The 12,784-nt window shown below is 35.3% G+C and overlaps 1 protein-coding gene across 2 annotated transcripts; it reads right to left on the bottom strand.

Annotated features, from left to right (window-relative positions):
* Positions 1 to 3,129: 3,129 nt before the first annotated feature.
* On the bottom strand, positions 3,130 to 12,642 carry LOC121383306 (protein FAM136A-like). Of its 2 annotated transcripts, none has more exons than XM_041513253.1 (3): positions 12,553 to 12,642; positions 6,679 to 6,819; positions 3,130 to 5,387 (listed from the first exon to the last, which is right to left on the bottom strand). In XM_041513253.1, the coding sequence occupies exons 1-3, from the start codon at positions 12,634 to 12,636 to the stop codon at positions 5,190 to 5,192; spliced, it is 423 nt and encodes a 140-aa protein (XP_041369187.1). In that variant the 5' UTR covers positions 12,637 to 12,642; the 3' UTR covers positions 3,130 to 5,189. The 2 variants fall into 2 exon arrangements, with proteins under 2 accessions (XP_041369187.1, XP_041369188.1); XM_041513254.1 differs by having other exon boundaries at positions 6,679 to 6,815; positions 12,553 to 12,631.
* Positions 12,643 to 12,784: the final 142 nt, after the last annotated feature.

The following is a 12,784-nucleotide window of genomic DNA, read 5'->3' as shown; positions in this document are numbered from 1 at the left end:
TCCCGTGGACAAAAATGTACGTTTTTTCTAAAACGTCCTACTCTAAATAAGGATTAAAATCTCGCATTCTGGCTTCCCCCCCCCCCCCCCCCACACACACACACACCCTCCCAACTAATGACTATCCTCAATTCAACAGTGTGCCCCATTCAAACTAACTAGATATCATTCCTACAGACCTACAAACATGTGGCACTTTCACCAGCAGTTTACAAAGATTTATTTAAACATACAAACTTCTCAGTGTTGTAACCAGATTTTAAACTGGGGAGGGGGATTCACACTGAGTCATGCCATGGGGTGGGGTGAGCAGGTAAATATACGAGGTGGTGGGGGCAGAGGTGGTGGGGGCAGAGGTGGTGCACTTATTTTTCTCTCAATTAACATGTCCATGTTGACCAGTTATTACTTCAACTGCGTAATGTATGGAAAGGTCTTTTAAATAGGCTACCAACTGCGTAATGTATGGAAAGGTCTTTTAAATAGGCTACGTCTTTTGACCAACCCCATCTGTTAATATACCTTTATAAACAAACCAATATTGTTTAAACCAGAGGTGTGATTGAGGGGCTATGCATATGTGATAGTTCTAAACTTTTAGTATTCATGTTGTCTTTCACCTTTGACAATATTGATTTCAATACCTACATTTTAGTTTGTGTACATCACATTTATGTAAAAACTATGTTTATAATGTTGACAAGTCACATAATTGTATTATACTGTAACATTTTCTAATCGCTTATTAGACAGAAATAAAATGTTTAAACCAATCTATAGAAAAAGTGTCGAACCATGTTTAAATTTTTATCATTGAGAAAATTATTGCAAAACTGATAAAAAAAATTCAGACCCATCAAAATTAATTAACGGGACGAGGCATGCTGCACTGCTTGGCTTTTAAATTGATTCTCTTAAGAATAAGATATTTCAACTTTAAAAAGTCTGATATACAGTATATATAAAATGTCATTAATCATCAGCTAGTATTGGATATTGTACTTTTAGCAGCATGGGATTTAACAACAAAATAAATTTAAGCTTTATATATTATGCACTTTCCTAAACAAAACAAAAAGGTTTGTTTTGTTTAACGACACCACTAGAGCACACTGATTTGTTAATCATCGGCTATTGGATGTCAAACATTTGGTAATTTTAAGTCTTAGATAGGAAACCTGCTACATTTTTTTCATTAGTAGCAAGGGATCTTTTATATGCACCATCCCAGACAGGATACCACATACTACGTCGTTTGATATACCAGTAGTGGTGCACTGACTGAAACGAGAAATAGCCCAATAGGCCCATCGACGGTGATCAATTGAGCGCTGTACCACTGGGTTAAGTCCCGCCCCTTTTTCAAACGAGAGAGCACATACAATTATTGGCCTTCGTAATACATGCATACTAAGGATAAAATCACCAGTTTATTCACAAAGCTGTCATAAGCATCTCGATGCAACAAACTTCTTATTAAACAAGAAGTTTGTTTTGTTTAACACCACCACTAGAGCACATTGATTTATTAATGTCGGTTATTGGATGTCGAACATGGTTATTTTGACACAGTCAGAGAGGAAACCCACTACATTATTCCATTAGTATCAAGAGAACTTTTATATCCCACAGACAGGATATATCCCACCACAGCCTTTGATATACCAGTCGTGGTGCACTGGCTGGAATGAGAAATAGACCAATAGGCCCACCGACGGGGATCGATCCTAGACAGACCACGCATCAGGCGTGCGCTTTACCACTATCTATGTCCCGCCCCTCTTCTTACTAAACAAATGAAGCCAAAGTAGTGCCATGTGGAATTGTCTGGGTCAGGCCTAACCATAGAGGTATTATGGGGGGATTGGGGATGGGTGGCAATCTCATGCTCAGGAATTACGTATATTACAACACCCGTGCTGCCCAACCCATGCTTCTACTGAACACTACTACTCTCATCTTCACAGCCAATGAAACGTCTTGAATAGTATGCAAATGTATTTATTCACAAAAAAATTGTTTTTAATGACCAGTCATTTTCACTGATGTACTAGTTACTTGAATACTGTTTGTCTAGTATACATGTACATGTATATTCATGCTACAAACACACACAGACATACTTCATGAATAATTACAGTGTTAAATGTTTCACATATCCCAATCTGGTTTAAGATAAACATTAACAAATGCAGTGTTAAAATATAAAAACACAATTTTCTGTGCCCTACCGCTGCCTTATTTTTATGCGTACAATTACAGGGGTCAAATTTATTTTTTGGGTGGGTGGGGTGGGTGGTGGCACCAAAAATTAAGGCACCATGAAAAAACTAGTTGCAAGGGTTTTGGTTACTAAAAATAATAAAAAATTTAGCAAATTGATTTTACAGTCAATTCTTTCGCAAACTTTTTTTTTTTTTTTTTGCAATAAGGATACATATACATTTGATTTATGTTAAGGGCACGGTAGCAAACCCTGTGGTATGTGTTATCCTGTCTGTTGGATGGTGCATATAAAAGATCCCTTGCTGCTAATCGAAGAGAGTAGCCCATGAAGTGGCGACAGTGGGTTTCCTCTCTCAATATCTGTGTGGTCCTTAACCACATGTCCAATGCCATATAACCGTAAATAAAATGTGTTGAGTACATCATTAAATAAAACATTTCCTAAATCTTCTTCGGTAGCATCATTTTTACTGCCATCAACAAGGTCCGATTTGTGGGGCAAATAGCAAGTAAGGTGAGGAAACCACAACACTGTTGGTACTATGTTAAATTTGAACCCTGCAGTTACACACCTCATTGTGTTCTATAGGTAGCTATAAACAAATTAATTTCCAGCTGGGTCAAAGTTCGAGGTGCACCAAACTTTTGATAGAAAAGTTAATACCACAAATGCTGTGATTGGTTGTAAATGTGTGTGTGTTGGTTGTAAAAAAAAATTAGTTTCATCCGGGCTAAAAATGTATGCAATTTTATTTGATCTAGTACCACTGTGTTAAGTAGCCTTGTGCTTGGAACATGTATGGGGTATCTGTAAAGAGTACTCAAAATTTTGTGCGAAACTAGGGGTGTTGTAGAAACATTTGGTTATACCGAAAATGAGCCTTGAAAGGTACCATTTTCTGCAGTTAATACTTTGAGGTAGGGGTTGTAGTACTGACATTTATAGGTCATAGTTTGGTTGATATATTGCATAGTGTTTTTAAGCACAAACGTTAACATGGTCACCTATGGGATTTTATTTGGTATAGGCCAACCTGTAGATGTAGCGGTCTACTTTTTCCTGCTAACAATTATACAGCTTACTATATTCAGTAGCCTACTTTCATGCGTAGAATAATACAACTCAATTGATATAACAGTCTACTTTTTTCAAACAATCTCCTACTTACAAATATTATGAAAACTACCGAAAACTACTGAAAATCGCTCTATATTTAAAAAGAAAGCAATACATTAAAATATCACAATTATTAATTTTATAGATATTTTTTTAAAGATGGTAAATTCAAAACGTCAATAGCCGACTAAATGCTTAAGTTGACAACTCCACAAAAAAGTCTCAACTTGGTTGAGTAAAGTCCAAATTAATATACTGGACAGTCTATGATCTTGCTACATATACAGGTATGTACATAATGATGTAATGAATTCCATACAACTGTTTTAGGGTTTTTCCTATCTGATTTACAAGAGTAATTTGAACTAAGGTACTTAAAACAGGAAAACAACATGCAACCAAAACACAGTGAATTTTTTCATGGTCTTCAAATGTATACAATACGGTACTGTGATACGTCTGATGGGGAATAGATAAGATTAATGTTTTCATACATAAATGTATGTACAGCGAAACCCCTCTAAACAGGACACCCTCTGGTCCAAGTAAAATGTCTGGGTTAGTGAGATATCTGGTTTAGACAGGTTAAATTATGTACTGATTATTAAAAAGGGACAATAAAAAACCCATCCACTTAAGAGGGAATTCCGCTTTACAAATGGTCTAGTTTTGAGAGGTATCACTGTATATTACATGTACCGCAGGTACATGTACGTGTGTGCATGAAATGGTTTGTGTGTCTGTGTGAAAGTGTAAGTGATAAACATTTCGTTATATTCACTGTACTTTGTAATTTAAGATTCATTATGATACCTGCAATGTTGCTTGATTGGGCGAGTTTGCAAACAAACATCATGTACAAGCCAGATTTTTATTATTAGTATTTATCATTATTTTTTATTTAAAAACACACGCATTTCAGAGGTAGATACAAAACTTTGGAGAATATTCCTTTCTATTGTTGATGGAATAGATACCTTTAATGATAAATTTAACATAATATGTCACAATGCAAACAATAATAAATGGTATCTTTTTAAAATGTGAATATGATGATGTACATGTGTAATACAATACAATCTTTATTGCAACCTTTTTGTGTATTCAATGGTCAAGCTAACATGTTCCCATTAAAAATAAACTAATTATAATAATACCAATAGATATTTAATACACACATCTGCATCCATATGTCAGACACACATAAAAAAACAATTTATGCACTTAAACCACATACTCGCAGGTTGACCTTTTCATATTTTTCATATTTCTTGATTTCAAAAAGAAGTACCATGCCTGCATAATACAAGTAACAATGGAATGCAGATGTTGGCCATGGCCATTCGCATATGTACACACACACACGCACGCACACACATTAAATTTTATTTCCACGTAACATATAGACACCACCAGTTCTCTCAAATATTGTCACATGAATCTGGCAGAATTATTACTGAACACATTTCTAGCTTTATTTTCTTAACAGTGGAATTTATCCAGTATTAAGAATAAAACTAAACCCTTTTTACCCTGTAGACCTCTTTGGACCAGACAACCATAGCATACAGTGAGGAATCCTAGGTTCAAAGGGGTTAACACAGACAACATCTACAGTTCCCTCAGGTTGGACCAGTAGGGGACTAGTATTAATAACAATTCTGTACTAAACGCATATCGCAAATATTGATTCCTAGGGTACACTAGTTAGTGTTCTCATTCATCCTTCCAAAAATAAAACAATTCTTCACTACCTATATATATATATATATATATATATATATATATATATATATTTATCATAAAAATAAACCACTCCAATTATACAGCCTAACTAGAACTATAATCACATCTGATTCTTGGATATGACTTCTTTCATCTTCTTCAACAAAGGCTGTATCAAGTCTATATGGGTATCTGCACACTTTACAACGCACTTCTCCAGTTCCCCTTTGTGCTTGGAGAGCTCCTCTTCTGTAGCACTGGGCGACACTTTATCTCTCACTTTGTCTTGACAGTCCATTGCGCACCGCTGAAGTCGACTCTGAAAAACAACAACATGATGATCAAGACAAAACCAAACAAGCATTCTGAGAGTACTGCTAAAGCAATACATGTCACCTACCAAGCCCATATGTTTCTCTTATTTCCTGAACTCAAAGGCTATAACTCTGTGACAAATGGATAAATCGCCATGAAAGTTAACTTGATCTATACAGGCCTCACGCGTGGTCAAAATCATAGAGCAAAGTCACTTCTCTCTCAAACGTTAGCAAGGGCAAAGTTTTTAACCACAGGCAGACTTAAATTTTTAATTTAAAAAAAAATAGCAAAAAAAGTTATCTTAAGGTGCAACTTTTACTCTTTTTTTTTTACTTGTTGTACGGCTAATATGCTTCAACAGTCAGTAGCACGTTTAGGCCTACTATTAATGCCAGACACGGGTGTTGTCTGAGCTAGACCGTCTGTGAGCCTGTCGCATGAGTTTGTGGCGCCAGTCTCTCTTCAAACACTCGGACACTTCACACTTATTATCTATGAATAGGTGTTCCTCAAGTTCCTCACCATTCATCCGCGATTGTGTACATTGCAAGTGATTTTTAAAAAGGCGACACAGATTTCTCCTTACGGTGACTGGCATGTCGAAGTCAGGCTAGTCAGAGCGAAGTTTGGGCTCACTTCGCCCGGTCGCGTGAGCCCTGTCTATAACAGTACATGATAAAGCTATATACCAAATTTCACTCAAAAATTTAGAACTTTTACATCTCAGGTTTTTTTTTTTTATATTACACAATCTGGCTGTAGTATCTTAAAGGTGTTGCAGGAACTGATTCACACTGGCCACCTGTTCCACTGTACCCTCATGTTCCACACTAAACAGGCTAGACAAAACACTACAAATTGCATGCATGTGACACCAATAAAAATTTCAATCTACACTTTAAAGTTTTGGCCATCCATTATTTTAAAAAATAATAATAATTAACTATTATCAGATTAGCACTGATCACAGGTTAAATGAGTCCAGTGTTTCTGCCAGAAGGTAAAATGGTATGGTGCCATACCCAAAACAATTTGCAGATTTTTATTTTTAAGCTTAACCTTTTGACAAAATTAATTACTCTTATCATAATATCATTACAGTTTGATTTTCTTAACTCTAACCCTAACTTAACCCATTTTCTTTCTGGGGAAGGCCCCCCATACCCTCTGTTGACTGGTTGCAGTTGATTCCATAGTGCCATAACCAAAAATTTCTTTCTAGCAAAACACTGGAGTCTTAATATTTATTTATATAATAAGTCTCCTGGCTCAGTGAATTGTTGTATGCCTACCTGATAATTTTGTAGCTCATTTTGAATATAAGTCTGAGCTTTGTTCACATTGGTGGAACACCGATCTATGCAGTTCTGAACCTCTTCTAGACTAGACGACTGGTTCTCACAACACTTCGTACTGCAACGATACATGTCTGCCTAGAAGGAAAGGAACATTTGTTTAACTACACGTCAGAATATTATACCAGCCGGACTCGTATAAGTCAAAAATAGCCTGCTATTACTAGTTTAAAAAAACATATCAGATCAAAAGGAATAAAACAAATGGCCTGCTGGAAATGAGACAGCACAGACAAGTGGAGGGTTTGGGATAGTATATACATGCATAACATTGGGACCTCCGAGAAGTATTTTAGAGCATTATGGAATAATAATATACAACAGAATCATGACCTACATAGCAGATGCAATAACCGTACATAGAGGCTATTTCATGGTGTGTTTTTTTTAATACGATTTTTATATGAACTTGTGATGTGTGAAAACCATATTTTCACGAATTGCGAAACAATGAGTGAAAATATGGTTTTCACACATCACAAGTTTACATAAAAATTGTATTCAAAACACCATGAAATGGTCTATTTACTATATACATCTTCCCTAATTTTTGACAATATCTTTCACTTGTTGTTAATATCTTTCGTTTTCTCCATCGAAAACATGTAACGCCATGATACATTTCTTCCGATGGAACTTTTCCAGAAAATTTACTTGACCATAGATTTTTTAAAAGAAATTTTAATAAAAATTATCTTTATTTGATTATTAAATTAACATTTGCTGTGCAAACATAACTGAAAAAGCGATCCTCAAAAAAAACCCACAACGAATTGAATGCCGTTACATTTTAAATTATACTCAGTGACACGAAATTGTGTCATCATTATTTAGCTTCGTATTCAATTCGTTTTAGATATTTTATCGTACCGTATTTGACCGGAAATAAGCCCATGTCTTTGAATACGCCCCCCTCCGTTTTGATAGCATTTAAGAAATTAGGCCCTCATTCATAAATAAGCCCATCCCCAACTTCGTCACCTTATAAATAACATGAAATTGCAAGTTTGCTCAAAAGTTCATTTAAAAGGTCATACCTCCTGCAGATAATTAAACACAAATGTAACACAATATTTTACCACCAGTGAGATTTAGCAGTCTAACAATAAGTGTGTAACATTGTTTTCAATTTCTCTGAAGTGCCCAAGTATGAACTAAAAACCAATGTCTATTTTTACCACCACACTGGGTCCGCAGTTAATGCTAATTAAGCAAATATCTTATTCTGATTGGCTAAGAACAATGACCTTAGATTGACAATTCTTTGTAGTGTAAGCTGGCTGCCTGTGTCAGAAACGTGTGTATACGCTATTGAGTTTGTTGTTAATTGCTGTTGTTTTAAGTCTTCTCAGCATTAAATTTTGGATGTAAATAAACAGCACTGGTAAGTAATTGTAACATAGAAGGTGTGTTTAGATACTAGTAAAAAACCCACAATTTCATAAACAATTATTATTTATTAATAACAAATGGAACACTAATTAATAGATGTGCTACTGAACGTTTTTTGTTTTCTTCCTAGTTCATTTAAGTATTGTTATTTATTTTAATTATTATTATTAAAAAAAAATTCAACAAAACTGGCCCCTTGTCTGGGAATAAGCCCACCCCATGCTAAGCTCACAATGAGTTGTCTTGGCCCCCATGGCTTATTTCCGGTCAAATACGGTAATTGCACTTTATATCCTTTCTTTTTAGGTACAGTTGTTTAAATGACATTTTGTTATATTTCAAATACGATCAGATGCATCGGTAATCATGAAACATAAATAGGAACAAACAAAACAAAAGGAGATAATTTAATCATGAATTTTTACAAAAAAGTAAATATGATTTCTGTATTTTCACTGTAGCTAAAATACAGTGAAAACATGACTTTTCACCAGATATCACTTTTATGCTATGTATATAATAAATACATATATGTCTCTTGAAAAAAAAAAACTTTTATTTTTTGGGGTGGTTTTTTTTAGCTGAATTTCTTTCAAATTTCTACTGAAAGAGGACTTTTTTTAATGCAGGCTACTGGTTTGAGCCCTGAACAGCCCTCAACATAAGCTGACTTAACTTAAGATGAATCAGGGGACAATATTTCAACATTTTAGGCAACGGGAAGTCAGTTCACATGAGTTTTACTTAGGTAACCAATTGTTCGGTTGTGTGAATATAGTTTTCGTAACCGATGAGTTAGGCCTACCTGATCCTAAACACTTGAACTACGGTTCTGTGCTACATTGGTGGTTCAAATGTATTTAAAAACAAACTGATTTTCTATTTCATTAGTGATATATTGTAATTTAATTAATTTTAGAATTTAATTGTTCACCACATAAGCGACTGGCTGTTCTCGTGATTTTAAAGTTGTGTAACTGACACGTGAATAGACCAACGGTTCTTGTGAAATATTGTGCCCTGTGAATCATGCGAGATGTTTACGCAATTAAAATGTTGTCAGTAAGAACTTCTAGCACCATAAGAAATATGATAAACAAATTAAAAACATGTTACTTCGTTTGGGTATTATTTATTATATGTACAGTAAGCAGGGTTTCTGCCAGAGAGTAAAATGGGTATGGCGCCATACCCAATTTTTTTAAAGTAAACTTTTGGACAAAATTAATGACTATCATTACTGTATGATTTTCTTAACCCTAACCTGAACCCATTTTCTTTCCCCATACCCCTAGTTGACTGCGGTTAAATACAGCACACACATTGTAAATACTCAATTTCATAGCGCCATACCCAAAAATTTCTTTTTGGCAGAAATACCGGTAAGCTACGTCACTCGATAATATTGTGAAAACCATGCATTGTGAACAAAAACTTGATAGCAAACGATAGCCAATGTGTGACACCCGACCTTCAGTTGCAACTTATTTCAAGAGCTGTTAGAACTACTTCAACTACGTTGGGTCTAACCTATTGATACTATTAGTATTTTAACACTTTGGTCGAGAGAGAAAGGTGAAACATTCTGCTGTTGCATACCAAAAAAGCAGTAATTCAATTTCCACTGCCAATAATTTGAACATTTTCTATTAAAACTACTATAGTCAATGCACTACTTACAACTATTCATTAAAAACAGGACACAAATTATCTGAAAGTTACCTGAAGTCGGTAACAGGATACTTAAAACTGTATAATTAATGTAAGATACAAACTAGCTGGATATTTTTCATATAACATTGAATAAAATGTTTACTTTAATATAATGGTGGTCATTTTTGTTGGAGTGCATTCTATTTCCATTTCAACAATGGGCAGAAAGTGTGCTAAACTGTTTTTGTTTTCAACATTAATTTTTAAGTAGTGCCATTTTAAGTCAATTGAAAATTTATTAGGAGCTATGATTTAATGTTTTATTATTGTGCAGTATCTCTGAAACATCGTAGTATCTCTGAAACTTCCTTAGGTCTTAAATTTGTTTTATTTGTTTCCGGTTTCCCAACCTACCCTCATTTTATGTAGCAACCCTACAAATTTTTAAAGCAAAAAACCCAAAACAAACAAATATTTTTTTAAATCATGATCCCTGATTTTTTGCAATCAGCAAACTATATATAAGAACACCTAGGCCGATTACTGTTTCTTGGTTTGTTTCAATTTATATAAAAAAAAATATAAAAATTAATTCCTACCTACATGTACCTACCCTATTTTTTTTTCAAGGAATAAACCGAAAACACACATGTATACATATAGTTTTTTTTTAAGGCCTTAGTGAATTGTGATGCAATACTGAACAAAACGTTTCCTGGGAATAATTCATTTAATAATGCACTCAACACATTTCAGGGCTAGCTCTGGGTGAGCATATAAATTCGCCAAATTATCTATTAAACTTCAAAAATATAAAAAACATAGTTATTTTCTAAAATATCATTAATTATATGAAATCATTTCACCAAATTTAAATAAAATTCACCAATTATTTTTAAAATTTGCAACTGGTGAATTTGTTGTTATGTATTTTAATTAGTTAAATGGTGTCAGACATGGTTATGGACCACTCCGATAAGACAGGACACCTGCTGCACACATCATCACACATATGCAATGGGATATTCGTTCTAATTTGCAGCAAAAGGGCGGGCTATGCACAGTTGGTCTGTGATCGATCCCAGTCAGTGGGCCCATCGGGCTATTTCTTGTTCTAGCCAGTGCTCCACAATTTTCATTGCTCTGGGGATGAGTCAGTGGGAGAAACCAAATAATAAAACAACACAGCATCATCAACGTTTATCTCCCTTGATTTAAAAACAAAATTTCTGTTGTTACAAAATTGGTGTCACTCATGTAGCGGATAGAGAATGGGTAATCAATAAACTAATTAAAAAAATGATGATGCCAGTAGGCCTATAATAGCTATATCAAAGGTCATGGTATGTGCTATCATATCTGCAATGGTGCATATAAAAATCTCTTGCTACTAATGTAGCTGGTTTTCTCTGATGGCTACGAGTCATAGTCACCAAATGTCTGACATCCAATAGCCAATGATTAAATCAATGTGCTCTAGCCTCAAGTGGTATCGTTTAACAAAATCCTTTTTTTTTTAAATTAGCAGCAAGGGGTATTTTACATGCAGCAGCTATTACATAGGTAACCTAGGTTTTGTGTAGTGGTTAGGAGAGTCATATGCTGATATGGTCTGTCACACATCACTAGACTAGTAAGCAATGTACCACCTAGCCCGAGTACTCTGACTGTAAGAGAGCTAGACGGACATTTGGACATAAACACGCTCTCATTACAGTCAGAGACCAACCTATGTCTTTTTTTGGCAATTCCTGACTACCAAACGGTAGGCAACGAGTCCCGCTCTAATACCACAACAATCCTATGTTTGACGTCAAATACCTTTACATCAATCATTTTCGAGTTAAGTGATACAAAAAAATCCACATATTAATCACTAATGCACATACTACAGAAAGAAACCCGACAGCACCCACATTCAGCTACGCTTCGTGACACTCCGTCGCAACAATTACAAAGCTCGGCGATCTATTTCGAGACTGGCCGATTCCGCCTTGTGCAGCAGTTACAGGGGTCATCTCATAAGAGGAGGCAGTACGTAGCACATACTTTTGCCGTATCCTGTCAATAACACCCCAAATGTATCCTTCAAATTCAAAATGGAATCAATAATGTGTAATTGTTTTGGTTTAATGACGTAATGAAATCCAAATTCATCCAAAACGGCATTAGCCAACTCTTCCATGTTGTAACTTCGCTTGATATGAGACGGCCCCTGTAACTGCTGCACAAGGCGGAATCGCCCAGTGTGCGATCACGTGGTCTACGTCTCGAAATAGATTGCCGAGCTTTGCAATTGTTACGACGGAGTGTCACGAAGCGTAGCTGAATGTGGGTGCTGTCGGGTTTCTTTCTGTAGTAAGTGTATTAGTGATTAATATGTGGATTTTTTTGTATCACTTAACTCGAAAATGATTGATGTAAAGGTATTTGACGTCAAACATAGGATTGTTGTGGTATTAGAGCGGGGCTCGTTGCCTACCGTTTGGTAGTCAGGAATTGCCAAAAAAAGACATAGGTTGGTCTCTGACTGTAATGAGAGCGTGTTTATGTCCAAATGTCCGTCTAGCTCTCTTACAGTCAGAGTACTCGGGCTATGTACCACCGAGTTGTACCTCGACCATAAAACTTTTTTTACGCAGGTGACATTGAGAACGGGATAAATAGTTATTGCATCATTTACGAATGTTGACAGACGGAGACATGCACGGTACAAGTAACCTATATTTTCTTATTTCCAATTTCAAATGCTATTGCTACAAACACCTGCATCTTCCGTAGGCATTCCTTATCTAAGGAATTCACCATGGAGCTGACAGCTTTCTGGACACGTGCTTGGACTTCGTCCATTTTTGACACAACGATCTGCACTTAAATGTTATATGGGTGGGGATTGGATGAAATTAACGATTATCATTTTTTTTAAATATTTTGCTTATTTATTTATTTATATTCATTACAAATAATTCACATTCCAAACACCAATGTATTGTTGATA

The sequence above is a fragment of the Gigantopelta aegis genome, chromosome 10 (assembly GCF_016097555.1).
Source record: "Gigantopelta aegis isolate Gae_Host chromosome 10, Gae_host_genome, whole genome shotgun sequence".
NCBI classification, from domain to species: Eukaryota; Metazoa; Mollusca; class Gastropoda; order Neomphalida; family Peltospiridae; genus Gigantopelta; species Gigantopelta aegis.
Note: the sequence above shows the minus strand (reverse complement) of the source record. Positions and strands in the feature narration are given on the sequence as shown.

Excerpts from the sequence above, each read along its gene's own strand:
- LOC121383306 (XM_041513253.1), bottom strand. The coding sequence starts at position 12,636 with ATGGACGAAGTCCAAGCACGTGTCCAGAAAGCTGTCAGCTCCATGGTG. Across the intron at positions 6,820-12,552 it reads AATGCCTACGGAAGATGCAG|GCAGACATGTATCGTTGCAG; the intron begins GTGTTTGTAGCA and ends CTTTCCTTCTAG. Across the intron at positions 5,388-6,678 it reads ATGAGCTACAAAATTATCAG|AGTCGACTTCAGCGGTGCGC; the intron begins GTAGGCATACAA and ends GTTGTTTTTCAG.